This window comes from Monodon monoceros, unplaced genomic scaffold (genome assembly GCF_005190385.1).
Source record: "Monodon monoceros isolate NGI ecotype Baffin Bay Population unplaced genomic scaffold, NGI_Narwhal_1 Super_Scaffold_5, whole genome shotgun sequence".
NCBI lineage: Eukaryota > Metazoa > Chordata > Mammalia > Artiodactyla > Monodontidae > Monodon > Monodon monoceros.
In genome coordinates, this window is record NW_021703782.1 from 62,097,988 (window position 1) to 62,120,184 (window position 22,197).

General features: G+C 46.9%; 1 protein-coding gene across 8 annotated transcripts in view; it reads right to left on the reverse strand.

Moving 5' to 3' along the window:
- Positions 1 to 16,673: 16,673 nt before the first annotated feature.
- KANK1 (KN motif and ankyrin repeat domains 1) overlaps positions 16,674 to 22,197 on the reverse strand; it is a 185,764-nt gene continuing 180,240 nt past the window's right edge. For 7 of the 8 annotated variants that reach the window (XM_029202440.1, XM_029202443.1, XM_029202448.1 and 4 more), the window contains 4 exons: positions 21,254 to 21,396; positions 20,417 to 20,617; positions 18,245 to 18,343; positions 17,186 to 17,673 (listed from right to left, as the gene is read on the reverse strand). In XM_029202440.1, coding sequence (XP_029058273.1) covers positions 17,611 to 17,673; positions 18,245 to 18,343; positions 20,417 to 20,617; positions 21,254 to 21,396 — 506 coding nt within the window. In that variant the 3' untranslated portion in view covers positions 17,186 to 17,610. Of the gene's footprint in view, positions 17,674 to 18,244; positions 18,344 to 20,416; positions 20,618 to 21,253; positions 21,397 to 22,197 lie in introns of all 8 variants that reach the window. The other variant, XM_029202444.1, reaches the window with a different exon arrangement.

A 22,197-nucleotide genomic window follows, 5' to 3' on the forward strand; every position in this document is an offset into this window, starting at 1 on the left:
TCCCAGAAAAACCGAGTTTCCTCTGGAGCCTGTCCTCTGCCTAGGGCTATGGTGCTGTGATGGAAGAAACCTCGGCCAGAAAGTGGAGAAATTAGATTCTTAGAAAAAACTGTTTCTGTAACATCAAGCAAGGAATCTAACGTCTTTGGGTTTCGATTTTTGTATATTTGAAGTAGGAATAAAAGCGAAACTGGCATCAGGTGATTCTTTAGAAGCAGGTGGATGAGATAAATCAATCTACACCCATCTGGCTTTCTAGAAGGTCACGGTATGAAGTCTAGCCATGTGGGCTTTCTTAACTCTCACAGTGCTTCGCTTCTAAGACCTACCTCTGGGTCTCAGGAGGGTTTTCCCCACAAATGTCCTGCTGCCACTGCTACTTGGCTCAGGCTCGCCTGTGGCTTAGTAAACACACCCCAGAACGTCAACCCAGCTCACAAGGAGCCACCCCTTCTTGGTATCCCTTAACTAACATAGCAGACCCCTGGCCAACTGCCCGGACCAGGGGCAGGCCCCCAACCCAGCTAGGCCAATCAGTTTCTCGTCTTTAGGAATTTGGAAGTGGGATTCCAAGAGCAACTGTCAGAAAGACATGCTCACCCTTAGCAACTAGCATACTTATTCCTCATCTCACTGGGTTCCTCAGAAGAGGGGACTTAAGCATCAGGAAGGAAGTTGGACTGATGGCTTCAAGCTTCTTCCCAGGTCTGTCCATCACCTATTTACTCATTCTTTCATTTGTTCCAGAAGTATTCATTGGTCTATGATCTGTAGGAATTTTATAATTTTTCATTTAATCTTTACAACATTACATCCATTTGGCTTGCTAGAAGTTCAGTAGCCACAAGTCAGGAGGCAGGTGTATATTATCACCTACATTCTATAGATGTAGAAACTAAGGCTCAAAAAGGTGAACTGACTTGTCCACAGTCTCTGCTGTAAAGGGGAAAGCAGGAGTCTAAGTGAGGTCTGATTGCAGAGCTCTTGCATTTTCCTCCTGGAGTCTGGGAGCACCTGTTCTCCCATCCCACAGAACTGAGGTTGCTCTGGGGAACAGATGTACGGTGATGGTGGTAGGTGACGGTGGTGGCCACATGGCAGAAGGGAGGGTGGTCTCCATCCTTCTCAGACGATACTGAGGACAGTGCAGTATCCAGATGCAGACACAAGGTGGCAGAGAACCACAGGACATACAGGTCCCCTGGCCTGGGCTGGGCATGGGTCTTGCTTCTTGCTTCCTGCATTCTCTTAAACTAAGAAAGGATATGTACTGCCACAAACCCTTTATTCTTTTACATTAGGAAAAGAATATGTACAACTATTAAATAAATACCCAAACTATAAATATTTCATAATTCACTACAGGAAATAGAGGGAGAACTGAAGAATAAAAAACAAATGTGGAGAGAAAAAAATGAGAGTAGTGACGTGTGAACACTGTAGGAGGTCAAGATTCAATTAAATTTGCTTTTTTAAAAAAAGAGTATTGTCATTTAGATGAAACACTGCAAGAGTTTATCATTAAACAGTATTTTAATTCCCACTTAACTTTTGAAAGAAATTAGACCTGTTTAAATTCTCTGTTCCTTATTTTTACTGGAGTGAAAAACATCTTTCTAATTGTAGAACAGGAAAGGTATATAACCTCATTTTATAGGAAAGAACTTTACTTTGATGATGTTTTATTCTAATTTTATAGTATTTTAGAATGTTAGTACAAAGACAAAATTTTGTTGTGTTTCTACAACTACAGGCAACAATAGGCTCATCTCTTGATATTGCACACAGAGTGAATGAAGTCAAAGCAAGAGCTAGATCTAGTTTAGTTGGTCCAGAGAGCCCTCTTTGGGCCCTCACCTTACTCGGCATGAAGTATGGTATGTCTGGTAACCTACAAGACAAAACCATTTTGCCTTTCTCATGCTTTCAAAGCATGAACCACAATGAAGTCTGAAGCATTCTACTTTGTGTGCTAACATTACTGGTCATTTAAGTTTCATTAGTGAAAAGAAATGCTCAGCAGAGCAAGAGGCAAACTTCTGGTCTAGTGAGAATGGAGGGACTGAAGCTGTCAGCCACAGAATGGAGAGAAGAGGGACTGGGAAAGTGAAACACCTTCCTGCCCCGTAACTCAGAACCAGTGAGGGAGGCCGATGTTTGCCTGTGTTGAATCCCTTAACTAAGCTGGATTAAGCCTCCACACTGACCATTTTCCTTCCCTCCAGATGAACAGATATATTAGGAGTGTACTGTCCTGGTGTGGACAACGCCACACATTATAACCCTTGTTGGGACCATGCTTCTGTGCATCATGCAGACACATTTCCTTGAAACAGAGACCAGCGTTTGATGTTCAGAAGTGAGAGAACTCAAGGAGCCTCAGCTCTTTGTTGGACACATTGGGGAGAGGTTATGAGTAAGAAAGTAGATGGCATGAGGGCTTAAGTTTAGGAACCCCTGTGGCGGTTTGGTTTGGCTCATTTGGAGGGTGTGGGGGGAATGTGATGGGGCTGAACCCAAATTACTGAGGAACTTTCATCAAGCCAGACCAAGCAGGAAGTGAGGGAGCCATCCAGTGGCTTTAAACAGGGAATAATAAGACCACACTGCAGAGGGACAAGGCTGGCGGTGGGCATACCAATTCAGACACCCTCACGGCAAGCCAAGAGTGGTGGTGGTGCCCTGAACTAAGGGACTAGTGGTGGGAGAAGGGGAGGGACACAGAGCTGTGAGGAAGGTAGGACGGGTGGGCTTGGTGACCACCTAGCTAATGGGATTTTTTTTTTTCGGTCCGCGGGCCTCTCACTGTTGTGGCCTCTCCCGTTGCGGAGCACAGGCTCCTGACGCGCAGGCTCAGCGGCCATGGCTCACGGGCCTAGCCGCTCTGTGGCATGTGGGATCTTCCCGGACCGGGGCACGAACCCGTGTCCCCTGCATCGGCAGGCGGACTCTCAACCACTCCCTTCACCCTAGGGAAGCCCTAGCGAATGGAATTTGATGAGGTGGTGCATGTGATGTGCTTAGCACGGTACCAGGCTCACAGGAGGGAGCTGACAGACAACAGCTGCTATTTATGGAGGCACAGGTGAGGGATCTGTTTCAGAGGAGGGAGTGTGAAATACATGGGAATGAGCCCTGAACGTGCTACAGGGCAGCCCGGAGGAGTGATGGAGTCAGTGAGTCCAGCACTGAAAGAAACACTGGAGTGAATGAAGCCCCAGCGCTGCCTCACAGCAGATCCTAATTCCCTCGCCCTCACACCCAACAAAGACAGGTTGCAGATTCCTCAGAAAAACCTTCTTGCTCTTCTCCGTCAGAGCAGCCTGCCTGGGTTCAGTGCTGCAGTGGACAATCCAATCTGAACATGGACATCCACAGCTTGATCCATTCCCACCCACCCAGCTGTTGTCCATGCTCCTGGGGTAACTCTGAAGATGCTGTTTCTGTGTGAGTGCCTGTGTGCTCTGGGAGTGAAACCTGGAATGATGAAAAACCACCTGGTCTCAAGAAAAAATTCCCTTACCTTTAGCAAAACAGCTAACGCTTCTAGAGCACCTGTGCAAGTTTACAAAATGCTTTCACAAGCATGATCTCATATGACTTCCTCATCATTTGCTGTTCCAAGTAGAAGAGGCTTGGACAAAGCAGCTGTGGGTTCTCTTTGGCTTTTGTCCTCGAGGTTTCTCTCCTCCTGGTCAACGGGTCACGTGACCTGACTGTAACTAGGGCAGGAGGGGTGGGTGCTTGTGTGACTTTTCTGGGGTCTGCCCATTTCTGGTAGGGGGCTGTAGCCTGCAGGTTTTGCTGGTTTCCTACTGCCATGGATTCCTTCTTGCTCCAGCTCTGGACAGGGTCTTCGGCTTCATTAGAACCCAAGGGTGCCCATCTGTGAAGACTTCTGGGCAAGAGGGGGATCACAGGAGTTACTTACAGAGCCGGGGTTGGAAGGTGTTTTATTGGGCTCCAGAGAACAGTTCTGGAGCTGTAGTCTCCAATCTGGGCCAAGAAAAACAGTTCCCCCTCCTTGACTGTATCACCTGACTTCTGATATAGAAGAAGGTGGTTAAAACTGGCGGGTGGGTAAGGTTGAAGAGAAAATGTTCAAAATGGCCAGACATAAAATAGCAGGGCCTTTTGCCCTTCCTTGCTGCTTAGCAACTTGTAGCTTCCCCAAAGGAAATGGCAGAAGCCAGCCACTGGTTGCCTTGGGAGGGCACCTGGATGGAGTCTTACCAAAGCTACAGCCCCACGTGCTGTGGCAGGTAAGTTCTGTTCTTGTTGGCCCATCAGCTGAAGTCCTGCCACTTCTTGGCTGAGACCACAGCCTAGAGAACTTAGACAGCCACGCTGCAAAGACAGACACAGAGTCCCTTGGGGCTCAGACTTTCTAATAATGCATCTTCGCGGCAGTGCCTGGAAATTAAGCATCCTTGTTTTACTGGAGACAGCAGGACTCCCTCCAATTTTCCTCCTCCTTAGGATGGGAGTGATTTCTTCATCACTTGCTTTTCCAAGTATAACAGGCTTGGAGAAAGCAGCTATGGATTCTCTTTGGTTTTCTTTCTAGAAGTTTCCATCTTCCTAGTCAACGAGTCACACGACAAATATACCTGGGCAGGGCTGTCAGGTACTTGTGTGACTCTTCTGGGGTCTGCAGATTACTGGCCTGACCCTAACTCTAGTGGTGGTGGTAGGCTGGAGAGTGACACTCAGAGGCACATGGCAAACTAACTGCGCTCTCAGTAGCCAGGGCATCCCCAGAATCAGACTTCTGTGCCTTTAAATAAGCAGAGTCTAGGATGTTTTAGGAAACCAGTTCTCAGCCTGAAGGATTTTCATTTGCTCTGTAGTTCCCAGATCATCCTGGTCAGGGAAAGAGACTCTGTCCCACGAGACCCAGGCAGAGTTTGGAGCCACGGACATTGTGTAAAAGGCAGGTGTAACTCAACTTGCAGTCTTTTCTCTGGGATAAACTTTCTTACTGAATTAATCTCAGATAAAGGGCACCTTGATTGATTTCTTCTCTGGAATCGAGTCTCTAACACTAGAAATATAATCCCACTGGGATATGCGGCTTCGGTGAAGACTGCTTTTCTCTCTACAAGGAGGGCAGTGTGGTACAGTGATTAAGTGCAGGGACTCTGGAGCTGCACTGGTTCCTGGCCTGGCTTTGTCACTTAATAGCTGTGTGATATTGGGCAAGTTCCTTAATCTCTATATGCTGTTTCCTCATCTGTAAAGAGCATAAAGTAATGTTGTACAACTACCTCTCAGGTCTACGGTGAGGAGAAAACGAGTTAACATGCATAAAGCAGTCAGAACAGTGCCTGGTATGTAGTTAAGCGCTATATAAGGGTTTGTTGTTATTTTTCACTATTTGAAACCAGAGCAGAATGTGAAGTAAAAGGGTGTCATGCTCAGTAGCTTGGAGTAGTGATAAACAGTCTTGGCCTGGGAGACAGAAGACCCGGTCTCCCTGATCAGGCTTTCCACTAAGTAATGGGGTAACCCTGAGCCACTCAGAGCTTCCGTTCCTTCACTGAAAATGAGATGCTAACAACCCAAGTGTCCATCAACAGATGAATGAATAAATAAAATATCACATACAATGGACCATTATTCAGCCATAAACAGGAATGAAGTTCTAACACAGGCTACAACATGGATGAACCTTGAAGACATTATGTTAAGTGAAATGTACCACACCTGCTTTTCCAAGTATAAATGTACCACCACAAAAAGACAAATATTACATGATTTCACTAATATGAGATATCTAGAAAGGCAAATTCAGAGACAGAAAGTAGAACTGAGGCAACCAGGGGGAGGGTGAATAGGAAATGAGTAGTTGTTTCTCAATGGTTACAGTTTCTGTTTCGGGTGATGAAACATTTTAGTAATGGATGATGGGGCTGATTATTCAACATCATGAATGAACTTAATGCCACTGAATCGTACACTTAAAAATAGTTAAATGGAAAACTTCATGTTATGTGTATTTTACCACAATAAAAAAAATCAAGAGTGGGAGAAATAAGCTGACTTTGAAGGAGTCAGACACGTGCTATTAAACTTTGAAACTTTTATAGTCCATGAGGCTATAAATATGGGTTACCAGGAAAAAAATAAGGTGGTGATGACATTAGTCCAGGCTTCCAGCTACAGCCTGCTATGAGGTAAACATCCCTTTTCCTCTAGCACTTTCATGCCCTTTGTTTTCTTCATGATACAGCTCTGGACAAATCTTCCCAGGCTTCCTACCTCCCCTTAGTTCTACTTTCTCAAGTGCCTGTTGCACCATAACTTGCTTGTTTTTTACTTGTCACCTATGTTATTATCTCCTCAATGAGGAAGGACTGTGCCCTCTCCAGCTTTTGTGCTACCCCCTCCCTACCCACAAGTCCCTGACTCAGAATGAGTCAAAATGGGTGTTTGAGGATGATTCCTCCCAGTGTTCCTTGCCATGAGGAACCACAACTATGGAGGACCTGGTTGCACCATGTTTGAAAACTTTTTAAACTTCTACTCTACCAACTAACAAATACAGCTTACCTTGTGACCCAGCACATACACATACACACACACACACATACACACACACACACACAAATACATATGTAAAGTTCATGAAATAATAGTGACCATTACTATACGTGGTACAACCTGAGATTTCTGATTTATTTGACTTTAAAAAGTGCTTGTAGGGGCTTCCCTGGTGGCGCAGTCGTTGAGAATCTACCTGCCAATGCAGGGGACATGGGTTCCAGCCCTGGTCTGGGAAGATCCCACATGCCGCGGAACAACTGGGCCCGTGAGCCATGGCCGCTGAGCCTGCGCGTCCGCAACAGGAGAGGCCCCAACAGTGAGAGGCCCGCGCACCGCAATGAAGAGTGGCCCCCCCACTTGCCACAACTGGTGAAGGCTCTCGCACAGAAACGAAGACCCCAACACAGCCATAAATAAATAAATAAACAAGTTAAAATTTTAAAAAAGTGCTTGTGGCTACATTGATTTTGGAATCCATGACTTGCTTGAAAAACACACTTAGGAGACTGGCTCCTGCTTGGGTGTGTCCAGCACTGGCCTCTAGGGGGAGCTGATGAGCCAGGTTGTTCGGAGGAAGCGGAGGAAGCAGAGTCTCAGCCTTGGCGGGGACCTCAGGATGCCTACATGAGCTCTCATACCCCTTAACAAGCCCCCTCAAAGAAGGACCAGCAGTGCTCGTTCAGGCCTTATTTAGTTGAACAAACACCTGTTTTGTCGATTTAGTTGAATGAACTCTTCCCTCTCTCCTGGGGGTGCCGTTTAAACGTGTGGTGTGCTGGTTTTTGGAGTTCTGGCTTAGTGCTCACACGCCCTTCCTCCTGGGGCAGCACAGAGCTCCTCCCTTCCCCTTCTGTGCAACTGCCCTTCAGATGTGTCACCGACCACCTCGTGTGAACGCCTTGTAGAATCTGTCACACTGGGCAGGTTCGAAACTCTACACTGTGCCAGGCACCCGCCTCATAGCCTCAGCAAACGAGACTGGTTCTGCTTGCCATTTTGGTTGTGAGGAAAGTGGGGTCCCTAGAAGGGAAGTAGCAGAAACAGCACAGCCTGGCCCTGGTGATCCTGGAACCCACGCACAGAGAAAAATCTCCATGGCATGTGAAGCCAGCTGCAGTGAGGACAGCCGGCCTGGCCTGGGCTCCCTCCCTGATGCAGGTGCGAGAAGACAGCCACCTCAGCTCCAGCACAGCTCCTGTGTCTGTCTGAAGCCAGGGGCCAACAGGTGTTTCAGCCTTCCTCTGGGAGCGCCGGGAGGGTCAGGCCTCAGGCTGGTTAACCACATCATCTTCAGTGGCTCTCACTGTATTTGATAGTTAACATAGTTCTTATCCTTGTTCTTCTACAGTCAAGTGTAAGAAGCACTGTTACGGTGATGACTGCAGTCTGCTCCACCTTTCCAGTGGGACCAGGAATGAATGCCTCGGTATTTTGAGTAGATTCAGTAGACAGCTTATATCCAGAGCAAGCCAGAGGGTTAATATACCGTTAAGCAATGAGGAGTTCCTTTCACTTCTTTAGCAAGTGGTAAAGCTCTGGTCTCTGCCAACGGCCTCACTCCCAACCTCAACATTCACACCCCCGGCGTGGCACAACCCACATCCACGCTCCACGTGACACGTTAGGCTGGGATCAGCTATCAAGGGGTAAGGGCCATGCCTTTTAGTAAGTGCCCAGAGACTGAGCCGGACTTACTTGGTTAAGACTGCCTCAGAGCAATCCCATGGACAAGAATTCAGAAATGATTATGGAGCCGTTCCCTGTTGGCCACGGGAAGTAGCCAAGGCCTGTGGTGAAAATAAAGCTCGCCAGCTAAGCGCTTAAGGACTCCAACATGACTGACGCTAGTCACCTCTCTGATTGTACCAGGAGGAAGCCAGAGGCTGTGGAGATCAAACTCCCCATCCTGCTTTCTGGTGTAGGCTCCCCAGTAAGAACAGACTGGAGATAACAAGCTCCTCCCTCAATTGTGCCTCACCCTGATCCTTCTCAAAAATACTTACAACTAGCTCCCAAGACTTTTTTTTTTTTTTTTTTCGGTACGTGGGCCTCTCACTGTTGTGGCCTCTCCCGTTGCGGAGCACAGGCTCCGGACGCGCAGGCTCAGCGGCCACGGCTCACGGACCGGGGCACAAACCTGTGTCCCCTGCATCGGCAGGCGGACTCTCAACCACTGCGCCACCAGGGAAGCCCTCCCAAGACTCTTATATGACAACACTCTTCTCTTCCAGCTGCTTTTAGGCCACCCCCTCACCCCCAGCATGATTTCCAACAAGCTACCGTTATCTGTCCACGACTGAAGTTCACAGTCACTGGATGCTCTGCGGCAAATAAGTCTAGTTAGGAGCTCCCCTGTGGCGACAATCATGATAGTGATAATGGTATGCTGAGGACTTACATAAGGCCTCAAGAGAAGACCTGATTGACTATCTCCACCCTTTACCGCAGGTATTTAAAAGGAGGGTAATAGAAGTACGTCTCTTAAGCAACCCCCAAATCCTGGCCAGAACTATTACTGGGGGAGGATCTCACTGTGAAAGATTTATTGCATTTTATGGTTCCAAATCCTTTACTTCTGTCGACAGCCAAACACTCGGACATGTGGCTTTTCGGTTCATCTCACAGAAGAGGCAGGACTTGTTTCCCGATCTCCTTGAATCTGGGCTGGCCTTGTGACTTTCTTGGCCTGAAAGAATGCCATGGAAATGATGACGTGCCAGTTCTGAGCCTAAGCCTCAAGGAGCCTTGTCCACGTGTTCTTCTTGCATCTTTGTTGCAGCCATGAGAACAAGCTTGGGCTATCCAGCTGGAAGATCAGAGGCATGTGCAACAGACCTGAATTGCCTCAGCTGCCTGGCCAAAGCCAGTCTTGATCCGCTGACAGCAGTGAGTGAGACTGGCCAAGGTCAACAGAACCATCTGCCTGGATATGTGAGCAGTAACTGCTTCTTGTTGTATGCCACTGAGGCTCTGAGAGCTGTGTGTTACACAGCATTACAGTTGCCATAAATAACTGACACAACAACTTAGGAATGAGAGAATGATGCACCCCTTGAAGAATTATTAGAAGCAACTTTCACCTTCAAATAAAATGAGTTCCTGTAGATTGCTTCTTCACTTGCACTGATTACCCCACGGTGAATATCCTTCACTGGTCTTCAACTCTAGATGCATTTAAATCTTGGTAGAAGCCAGAGAATGAGCACGAGAAGTGAAAAGTCATTCTTCATTAAGCCTCCAATGAACAGAGGTGGAGCAGCAAAGACAAGAAAAGTGACACCTATCTACATTTCCATAGACTTTGGATAATATGGGACTTTCCTACCCAGATGGGGTGGGATGTTTGTAGCAGTTAGTATTTCTTATTTTGGCATCTTCATGTAGAGGCCAGCATATGTACAGATCACTGAAAAGTCATCTTTGTAAGACTTATTGGTGGGTAGTGGCAGTGCCTGTGAAGGAAGGCCACAGGGGCCCACTGGACCAGGAACCAACCTGAAGGATCTCCCTGCCTATAAAGGCACCTAGTGCATGTCCATAGCTCTGGGGTCAGAGACTGAATTGAGATGAGTAAGAAGAGGGAGGAGAAATCCGTGTTTCACGGGAAAGGGGGCAACTTGTTTATATCCTCCCCCATCTATAAATTAATCTCTGAGAGACAAGACTCACTTTCAGAAAGTACACTTGCTGACGCTGATTGATGGCAGGCCTTGAATGACCAAAGAATACTAATGAAGTTCCTCCATAAGCCTCACTCAGTCACTGTCACAATATATGACCAAATGTGTAACCAAATAGTCAGAAGTTTGGTGTCTATCTTAAAAGCCTGCTATATGTTTCTAGTCTGTGTAATATTTTAAAAGGTAGAACAGAGTACTTCTACTTATCTTCATGTGTCAGAGTTTCGGGACCCCCATCTCAGGAGGCCAATAATCCTGCAATTGCTAGAGCACAGCAGACTTGGATTCATTAATTTGCTTTGCCAGATTCTTATCTGTGCTTCTGATCCACACTGAAATGAGAGAAGCTAAGCACTGCCACTGTCTCTCAGACCATGGCATGAGTGTCTAGATGACCACTGTCCTGGCTCTGTAAAGGGAAACCATTGTATGCCTCTGCCTGATGGCAGAAGAAGAACACAGAGCTGGAATTCAGAGGCAGCAGCTGAGAGGTGGCAACACGGCACACCCGCTCTTCCCTGCCTCACTGGGGTTTTGGGAGGAGACAGTGACTTTTCAAGGAGCATTCATGAGGGAGTGAGCCAACACAAAGAGACACTCAGTGGCATTAACATAAATAAAGATTTCTTTCTAAGCGTAATGTGTGGGTCATTTTTTCTTACAAGACTGCTGTGATTCAAGTGAAGTCCTCTGACCAAATTCTAAAACCCAACTCTGGATGAATACAGGATTTATAAACACTTGATATTATTATACAAGCTGTAGAAAGAAAGAGTTGCCACTAGACAGTAACAGCTTTGCAAAATTCAGTTTTTAAATTGGGGAGCAAAAGTTCCACAGGGAGCAGCTTAACTGCAAGGCTTAGTCACTGGAAACCGCAAACAAACAAACAAAGAAAACCCCACAAAGATTAGAGAGTTACAGACACCTAGGAGTCCCATCAGCAGGTACTTGTGGTTGAGATAAGGGGAAGTCCACTTATAATACTCCTTCCCTTGAGCAGTGGTTCTCAAAAGCGTGGTCTCCAGGCCAGCGGCAACAGCATCACCTGGGAACTTGTCTGAAATGCCAATTCATGGGCCTCTTCCAAGACATACTGCCTCAGAAACTCTCGGTAGGGCCCAGCAATGTGTCGTCACCATCCGTCCTGGGGATTCTGATGCACGCTCAAGTTTGAGAACTACAAGTTTATAAGATGCCATCTGCCTTTCAAGATACACAAGAAAGGGCTTTCCTTCCCAAAGAGATTTAGTCCTTAGTACCCAAAGGCATCTATGCAGCGGATTACCTTCTCTCCTGTGCATCTAGGATGGTACTGGTACTTATCATTTTTGGGAAAACTAAGAAAGAGCCATTCAAATAGTTTCCTGTGTTCTGTGACTGATTCTCCAATGACAGTAACCTTGCTGTCAACACATCAGCTACTAAGCCCTTTGGTTACAGCAGCATCACTTCCTGGAAGCAATTTCTGTATCAATGTAGAAAATCTAAGTTACGCTGTGGTCACAAACCACAGCCTAACTTCCCTAACTCAATGTAATAAAGGTTTATTGTATTGTACATAACACACCTGTAGCACAGGTCGGCAGTGGAACCCTGTTCCATGCAGTCCCTCGGGGAGCCAGGATGACTTCCATCTCAACACTTGGTTCCATGATCACCATGAAGGGGGAAGAGGACCTGGTGAACTGTACACTGGCTTTGAAAGCTCCCATCTGGAATGGACACATGTCATGTCACTTCCACTAGTGTTTCATAGGCAAAGCAAGTCACATGGTCAAGCCTAACTTCAAAAGTGGACGGGCAGTACCCAGAAAAACAAGTGGAGGATCTGAAAACAACCTGAATGATTCCTATTCCAGGTTATGCTTGGGCCACAATACTCGTCGTGTGCAAAGCTGTGTATTTACATTAAAGAACTGGCAGGGCCGAGAGCTCTCGGTCTTACATTCACTCTCTCTTTGTTCCTACTGACCTTCAGATCAACAAAACTGACACCTTTTCCACAAACGTTTTCATTTTTTTAAATGAAAAAATATTGAAGTTAAAATACCCACAGGCAAGTGCACAGATCATGAGTATACAGCCTCATGAATGATCATAACAGGGCAGCTACGTCAAGGCTAGGAGAGGGATTGCTGTCAGGGGTGCCCAGCCCCGCTCAGCCTCCCTCCCAGGCATCTCCTTCCCTGTTCCTAATGGGAACCCTCCCCTGACTTCCAACGCTCATTCATTTCACACTCACTCACTCAACTAGGATTTGTCAGCCAGGGACTGGAACTTCGCCAATCTTACTAAGCTTCCTGTCAGGGGGCTGGCTCTTCTGGGGTGCGTCGGGGGGGTGAACTCTCTGAACTCTCAGGGACTCACTCTAATTAATGAGTATTGTCTTTATTATCTGTTTATTTAAGCACATTCCGTATTTCATAACAGAGCAGATGGAATCAGGGCCGGAATCTCTGCTGCCTGGCACGTGAAAAATAAGTGGCCCGCCCTGCTGGCATGGAGTTCCCGACAGCCACCCTTTCCAGCGTTGAGCGGCCTGATACCACTGGGCAAAGCAGCTCTTGCCCACCTGCAGTTCAGGTGTTTTCTCTTCTTCCCCATCATGCAGCCTCACCCTTCCAAGTAGCTCTAGGGCTGGGCTAAGTGGATCTTTCTGGGTTAGGGAATGGGGAACAAGTGTGAAACTTATTTTGTCCAAGATACAAGATTGCCGTTTGGTCTTAGGAATATTTCTTACGCAGCTTCCACTATCTGAAAATTACGGAGATTTTTTCCATTCCCTTGCCTGTGAAATCATCAAAGGTCTTAATAGAGAGGCAGTGGGGCAGCTGGTTTCCTAAATGCCAGCTCTTCCCCCAAATGTCCTCAAAATCCTCAAAATCAGACATATCTGTACAAGCATGCACCCGTAAAACATGGTACTTTGCTTTCCAGCTTCTCTACAAAAGCCGGAACTCGGGCCCCCAGGTATCTCAGGGACACCAGTACAAGTGCTGACTAACCCCATCTTTCACCCTTAAAGAGCTGATGTGACCTCCCAACTCCTCCCCATGGGAAAGAGCCATGACTCTGTGGGGGAGGGAGGGCAAGTGTGTGTAAGCTCGGGAACACTGTGACCAGCGGTTCAGCGACATCGCTTTGCGGTGATCGTCTTTAACAGAATGTACTTTAAATATATTTTTATGATCAGTTGGCTTCTAAATTACAGCCATGCTGAGTAAGTACAGGGTAAACATATGATTAGTAATTTCCTTATGGCAGAAAGTAGCACCAAATAGTCTCCGGCTAAGGCCCAGGGCTCAGAAAGAATTGTGCTTTCAGTAAAAAAGAAAACAGAAAATGGTCCTTATTCCAAAGCCAAAGCAACAGGCCATGACCTTCTTCTTCCTGTGCGGTAATAGTCTTGCTTCACGAGGAAGTGGGGAAGGAAAAGATTAACTTAGGAAAATACTCCAAGAACCGGCTGCCTGCTTAACTGCTGTCACTCACGTACGGAGCCACCCACTCCTCCTTCTGTCCCATAAACACAGAAAATGGATCCAGGGCAGCCCTGACTCCTGGCCTTCTGGAAATGACCACTCCAGGAGATGCAGACACGTCACTGAACACGGAAAAATGCCACACAAAGACTATACACACGCAAAGATAAATGATTAAATGTCATGTTTCCTCTTTCGTCGTAGCTCTCCCCACCCCACCTAACTTGTTTGGAAAAGAACATAGGAATGGCATCTCGTAATTCAGGAATAATGACATTCTCTGTGTGGACCAAAGGCCGCGTTAAGAAACACCCAGGATGCTTGTTAACAATGCAGATTCCCAGACCTTAAGAATCAGAATCCTCAGGGTGGGGCTGAGAATTTGCCTTTTCAGCAGCTCCCTCATGAAATTCTTACCCATGCTGTGAAGAGGATCGCTCACACAAAGGCCTCACAGAAACAAAACTATCTCTGCTTGCAGCAGGCTCCGCGCACCCCGAAAGGACTCACTAGAAATGTTATTTCCTTTGAGGGAAAAAATAGCCGTTTTCTTACCTGATTCTATCTGCAAGGGCTGTTACGTATCCGCAGTATTTCAGTATTACAAAAGTCTGGGATAACACTGTTCTTCTCATTAGCGTACTGGCAGCTTACAGGTAAGGACCCAACACTTCATGTATTTGGGGGACTACTGCCAAGAGCAAGGCCTCCTCCCCCAGGGTAAATACAGGGTTTAGTCCATTTAGTCATAATGGTAGCAGGACAAGTGGTCAGTTTTACTTTCTTTAACACTGAAGTCTCAAAGTTCCCACTGCTCTATTCCTTTTGTCTCGGGGAGGATTCTGGCCTTCAGCTTCCAAATTCCCAGGGCAAGGGTGTCTGGGAAATTGGCTCTCTGTCACTTAAAGGTTTAGCCTTCTCTTCACTTAAGCTGGAAAATAAACTCAGGAGTCTCCAGCCCTATGCTGGCCTCACTTGGGGACCTTGCCCAGGCCTCCTACCACAAATCCCTTTAAGGACTTGTGCCTCAATAAATCACAGCTGTACCGATGGGGAGAGTCAGACTGGTTTTTACAGTGTGCCAAGATCCCAAGATAAAAAGCATTCTAAGTGCCCAGAGTTAGCAGAGCAAACAAGGCACAAGCCAGCATGTGCTATCCAGAAGTTAGCTCCTTAAATTCCTCATTCCACAATAAAACAAGCACTTATTTTCTTTTGCAAAACTTAGCACAAGAAATCCGAAATGCACCACGCAGATGTAGGAGTTCATTTTCTAATGCACGGATGATATGAATGCCTTCTTTTCTCAAATGGAACAAAGAAAATTCCCAGGACTGCAAACCACCTGAGATACAGCCCTCCTTGCTGAAAAGGCGTGCATTTCATTAAGGGGCAGAAAACTCACAGCCCCACTTTTCTTCAAACACAAACTCTTCTGCTTTAGTTTATTGTGCTATTTCAGGTCTGAAGGAACTCGGGTTTGCATAACTATCTGAACTGAAATTTAGCCCAGATCCCAGAACTAGCAGATCTGCTCTGGGAGGGAAAGAGACACTCATGACTCCAGGTAGCTGTGACCTCACTTTGATGGGTCATGAAGGAGGATGGCCCATCTGCCCCAGAGGCACTGGAACCGTACTGGGAGAGCATCTGTTACCACCCAAGGTTGGCCTGAATTGCCAGCACTCTTTTCACAGTTCCAGGTTCTCTAAAGATGCAAACCTCTGAGCCCACGAAACAGGAGTTCCTGAGCCAGCACTGTGATGACACATCTGTTGGAAAAATCTATTCTCTGGCCTCTTTCTCAAACTCAATAATGAGTGAGTAAATGAAAGAAGGAAGGAGAGGAAGAAAGGAAAGAGAGGCTTAAGAAAAGCCTCAGTGATATTTCTCCAATGCACCTGGCTCTCACAAACGGCCCAGGTTAAAGTTCACCACCAGCAAAGCAACTGTGCCAAAACACCTGGTTTGCATTTTGGCTGCCATGCTTCTTCATTTTAAATGAGAAGGAATCAATCCCCTTTACTTTTTAAAAAGGACTTGAAAACAGGTGCTGTTGGGCAAACAGCATGCTGAAATAAAAAAGTCTCTCCAGAGGGCTTCCCTGGTGGCGCAGTGGTTGAGAGTCCGATGCAGGGGGCACGGGTTCGTGCCCCGGTCCGGGAAGATCCCACATGCCGCGGAGCGGCTGGGCCCGTGAGCCATGGCCGCTGAGCCTGCGCGTCCGGAGCCTGTGCCCCGCAACGGGAGAGGCCACAGCAGTGAGAGGCCCGCGTACCGCAAAAAAGAAAAAAAAAAAAAAAAAAAAAAAGTCTCTCCGGGAGTGAGGTGGGATAAATGGGAGATTGGGATTGACACATATACACTACTATGTATAAACTAGATAACTAATGAGAACCTACTGTATAGCACAGGGAACTCTACTTAATGCCCTTTGGTGACCTAAATGGGAAGGAAACCTAAAAAAGAGGGGATATCTGTATACCTATAACTGATTCACTTTGCTGTACAGCAGAAACTAACACAATACTATAAAGCAACTATACTCCAATAAAAATTAATTAAAAAAAAAAGTCTGTCTGGCTTCATCTTTCCTTTCTCATCACTTCCGGTTTCAACCAGTCACCCAGCAGCTGCCCCCAAATTAGAGTCAAGGACCAGTGCTTCTGCACCTGAGAAGAGTTAGCTCAGGAGTTAACTTGGAGGTTACCTGTCTGATGAACTGTTTGCCTAATTAGGTCTTAAATTTCAGACTCATGACGTGCAACCTGAGTAATGAGCAGAGCTGGAAACAGAGTGGTTCTCTCAGAAGACGTCTCCTCTTGTCGGAGCCCTGGACCAGTGGACTGGGCACTCACCCTACCCATGCGCTCCATCCATCAGCTTTTGCTGCTACTGCTGTAAGTCAATAGGATCGGGGCAAACGGCTGTCAGAGATGAAGCAGGGACAAGCAAAAGAGCTTAATGAAATTTTATTTTGAAAATATGGCAAGAGTCTAAGGCACTTCAAACATTTAAATACATACAAGACCAAAGCAAATGTGGCATGGGATAAAAGAATCCATAAATAAGTGGAGAACTATACTATGCTTCTCTAGAGGCAAATATATAGCCAATTTCTCTAACACAATTCAAATTTTATCATTAGATAGAGTTGTGCAATTATTAATAAAGATATGGTAATGTTACATGTCGTTCTTCGGGTCTTTAATTACTATGGAATATAAAAGTTGAAAATACTGCATCAATTTTATATAGATACCCTTTAAATAAAACGTCATGTAATGCATCGACCTAGATAAAACCAACTGAAAAGACTTCCTTTTGTTAAGTTTTAAACTTTTTGAGAGTTTCAACTTTTATTTTTAAACCAGAAACCAGCCCAGGCCCAATTCACCGATGATCAAAGTCATCTCAACTTCCTTACTTTAAAATAATAAAGACAAAAGAAAAATCAACAAAACCATCCTGGAATGGAATTTTCAAAGAGCTTTCCAATGGTTCCACGTTTGGTAAATATAAATACTTGTGGGAAAGTTTAAAAACACCATTCCAGTGAGAACCTGATACTTCTCAGCACTGGTAGGGGGTGGAGAGAAGGAACAGAAGTTGCCCACTCAGATCAGGTTACTATTTCCTACAACTGTACATAACGGAGCAGAGACTCAACAGCAAGTGTGCCCTACACAGACGGAAGATGGCCAGAAGGGAGGCGTGTGTGCCTGGCCAGCAATCTCCTGCTGGCTCAGCTTCCACTGTGGCAGCTCCAGCCTTCAGCCCTTGGCTTTATGCGTTCTGTTTGCTGGTGAGCTCAGGCACAAAATACATTCAGTATCTGTCAGCCCAACAGGAATTAGCAGCTTAGTGGTGGCATGTAAATGGACGGTATTTGCACATAATCAATCAAATGAACCTCGGTGGGTGGGACCAGGAGATGTCTTCCTTCCAAGCCTAGGGGTGCCCTAGAGACCAGGAAAGGAAAAAAACTGGGGGTTAATTAGTGACCTCAGGTAGATGTGTCCTCTGTGACACAGGAACTCTGTCAGCCACAGCTGAGCACCACCTATAAGCCAGAGCGAGGAGAGCTGGAACACAGCACACAGTCCACTAGCGGGCGCAGCTCTGGGGCCAGTGGGCTCGGCAGTGCCACGTCCAGTTGTCCTGGGAAGTCAACTTCCCTCTCAGAGTGAGCTCTGGGACCACAGGCTGCAGCTCCGTCTGCTTTAAGAAAAATGCCAGGACGGCGATATGTATTTATGGGCTCAAGATGTGCCATTTGGATAATTCTGTCCAGAATAAACTCTTCCTGTGAGGGCGTGAGGACAAGCAGGCATCCAGCCTGTGCTGTGCTAACCATTAGCACTCCTGGCCTTCTGGGTGGGGCAAAATTGGTGAATTCTTCAGCTCTGGACTAAAACCTTGATTTTCAGAATCATTATAAAACCTGTATCTCCTGTCAACTCCCCGAGGAAGGGGGCCCACTAGTCTGGTAGCTTTTAGCCTGTTTACAAATGCCAAGTGCACAACACTGACCGGAGACTGGGCTTTCGCGAAGTTGACGTGGGCATACAGCAGAACGGCGATGTCCTTGTGTCCTGCCTCCAGGGCTATTGAGAGCGCGGTGCTGCCATCCTTAAGAGGAGATGAAAAGAACAAGCTAGGTTGGATTTCTCAAACTTCCAGGTAGCCCAAAGGGTAACAACACAAAACTCTTTCAATTAGATAAGGTTCCCCAATCTAGCCATCTGTTCAGTCTTTTAGGAAACTTTTCCGGACCTCTAGGTGCTAGCCCTGAAGGATACAAGGATGACAGAGGCACAGCCCCCTACCCTGCCCTCAGACAAGAATCACCCCATTATTGCCTTTGTTGTTGCCTCATGGTACTTAGTGTGTAGGTCTGCACACCATGGAGACTCAACAAAAGCAGGCTGCCCACCAGCAGGGGGCAGGAGGTGAAGGTAGGGGGTAGAAACATAATTTAGTGTTGTTTTTTTTTCCCCTTATAATTACAAACGAACGGTCAAGTAGCGTGGTGTCTGTTTTGACGCCCTGCAATCTGCCAAGGATCTCTTAACTTTCCTCTTGCAGAGGGAGCTGATCCTACAGCCCTAGCCACCCCTGGAGAATGCTCCAAGTCACATCTACATGTAAGCACCACATCCTGCTGCCTTGCAGAAATGTATCTTATGGAAATACGAGGGGAAACACTAAATATGGGTAAGAAAAATGTTCAGTTAAATGTTTGCTTTCCATTAAGATGCAGGAACTCAGATGGATATAAAGATGCATCAAGACAAAAACAGCATTCTGGACATCAACTCTACCTCAATCAAAAGTAGTAACAATAAAAAGACAAAAAACAGCACAACTTATTTCCTGTCTAGTCTTGGAATAAGGATGCCCTTCTGGTCACCAGCAGCTGGAAACAATTTGTGTGTGGTTTGAACCTTATGGTCCTCCGTCCCACTCTGAATTCTGGGAGTTACTTTTCTTCTGGAGGCCAGCTGGATGCCCTCCCGTTCCTTTAAGGATACGGAAGTAGACAACGGGCAGAGGGAACCAGGATTTCTGGAAGTTACTGTGGTGCAATGGCCTCTTATTATTAGATCTACCAGCTGTTCTTTGCTAAGAGTAGAAGTAAAAGCAAACAAACAAAAACAAGGCACACGAAACACAGACTGTTCTTAAGGAAAGAGAAGTTGGAAACTGGCCCTCTGCTGCAGTGGAAGTAAAGGGAATCTGGTGCAACCGCAGCTCACGTGCTCCTGGGGAGGTCACTGCAACTGCAGAAACCAGTCAGTCTTTCCTGCCAGTAAATACCTGCACTGATTTGCTCTTCCTGTTGGCGTGAGCCCACGAGGATCTCAAGTTTAGTGCAAAGGGGGATGTTTTCCCTCTAGCCTTTTTAGCGTTTGGGGCTGATGGAAGCTCTGGTCCAAACCTGGGCTCCACAGAGATAAACTTTCAAAAACAGAAGCAACCCAGCCAGACCTCTGGGACCTTTGGACCTTTGAACCATGTCGCCACCTAAATGTTAGTTCCTGTGCTGTGACCTATCGGTACTCCTCTCCTTTGGTCTGGAGACATCCAGAGCAGCAGGTTTCCTTCGAATGTTTTCCAGTCAAGGGGTTATCTGGGAATGGGACAGCTTGGGAACGGAGAGAGGAAGGAGACGAGAGTGACGATGATGGGGACAGCCCAAGGAGGAGTGCGAAGATGGGCTGAAAAGACGCCAAGATGGTCCGGATTCCCTAGCTGATAAAATGTCACAAATTATTTACTCTGATGGGCCCTGGTGAAGGGTTTCCAAATGGACCAGGGGCCTGGTCCTCTCTTCGTAGTGTACCCATTAGTTGCCTACACTGCCTGCTACATTTGATTCTGTATTGTAAATCTGTTTATTCCACTTCAGTATACTGGTTCTCGTACATGCCCATCACCTTCTTCCTTTTATAAATGTTTGGGGTGAGGCCTAGTTATCTTTCTGCCTTTGGCTTTAGTTAATGGGAGTATTAGTTTGCAAACAGTAAACGCTACCATGCTGGGCCGTGAAGGGAAGTTGCCTGGATGGCAACGCAAATCCCTGAGGAGAATAAAGGAGGATTTGTTCTCTCCCCTGGTCAAGCAACACTCACAGAACCGCCCCTCCACCCCCCACAACTGTGTCCAGGCCAGGGGCCTGCAGGACCGTTGGAGACAGCTTACATTGTCCTCCAGGTGGCCACTGCAGCCTGGCTGGGCCAGCAGCAGCTTGACGATCTCCACGTGCCCATGCTCGCTGGCACACATCAGGGCGGTGGAGCCCTCGTCGTCCTGAATGTTGACGTCAGCCCCACAGGCCAGCAGGCCCTTCACCATGTCTATCCGCCCATGACTGACGGCCAGCATGAGGGCTGTTTGTCCTGCCTGTGGGAAGAAATGACAGCGGACTTCAGAAGCACATGCTGGGCTGGCAGCGTGTGACCTGCAGTGGGGCTGTGCCAGGGGAAGGGGAGGAGGGAGAGTGATGACAGGGGAAAACGTGGACATGGAATTACTTGGGGCCCAGTGGTGGAAAGGCATTGGAAAAACTAGTTTCTCGTGAGCTATGAGCTAATAAGTAAGACCATAAAGTAATGAGTTAATTTTTCCCTTTAGCTTGGAGGATCTGTCTTATGACAGCTAGGAGCTGGAAAGTGCAGAAGATGGTCACAAGGCAACTGTGAACACATCTGGATGAGAGGCGCTCTGTGCCGGGCATGAAGATGCTATAACATGGAGACAGTCAGGAAACAGTGGTCACCAGGTACATGGTGGGGATCCCTAGTCACTTACAGGCAGGCTGACCCATGATCCACATGCACACTACTCCAGGGAGAACGCAAGGTAATGGAGGGAGAAGTTTCCAATGTGAAGTTAAGCCAGTGTTTCCTCGGTGTGTCTGGTCATAAGGACCACCGGGCAGCCGCATGGGCTGTGCTGAGTGGCGAGAGCACGGCAGAGGCACCCGGGCAGGTCAGAGCTGCATCAGCCAGCACAAACCCTGGAAGCAAGCGCATTCACCTGGCTGGCTTTGGCGTTCACGTCCCCACAGGCAAAGAGTTCCTCCACAACTCGCATGTCCTTCTCTGCTTCCACAGCGGCAAGGGCTGCCAGCATGATGGGGGTATACCCCGCCTTGTTCTGGTGATCCACGTTACATACATCTGCAAAGACACGAGTCTCTTTAGGGAGGAGCCATCTCCTAAAAGCGTCAGTTGTCCCCATGAACTAAAGGTATGGAGTTTAGAAAAGCCCAGTGAAATGGCCTTAGGTAATCAAAGTCCCGGAGTGACTCAGAAGGAAATGTGAGAGATGTTTCATACCAAACCAAAGAAAAAAATTTTTCTCTATTTCATAACAAATGACAGCAAGCTCTCACAGCACCTCTTGTTTGCAACTGGTGGTTGAACTGCAACAGCCTGGAGGTCTGGAAGGCTATTCTAAGTAATGGTTGCTTTGAAGAATAAACAATAACATGAGATCTAGATACTAATCTGTGTCTAGAAAATCACCATTTTGGAGTGAAGAAGGCGGTGAGAGCTACAAGGGACAGAAGGATTTGTAAACGCTCACATAGGGAACACTGAATATGGCATTCCCCACTCATAAACCTCTGTTCACTCTGAGACCCTGAGTTTGCTGCTCTGACTCGTTTGGGGCCCTTGGAAGCAGAATTCCAATCACACGACACCCAGCTCTAGGAATCGTGGTCTGACAGCAACTGCAGTTAAGTCCCTTAGAGACTGTCAGGGACTCCCAGATCCAATAACCCAGACCTTTTCTAGTCCTATAATTCTTAAGGAGTCTTCAGGGCCTAAATTATCCTCCAGGCCTTTTAAAATTCCTTCAGCACTTTCTAATAAAATGAAAGGAATGGAGAGTGCAGGAAAGAAGCTTTTTATGTGTGACCAGATATAATTAAAATGCTTAGGGTGTTTCCATCATTGGGAGTGAGAAGAGAAGGT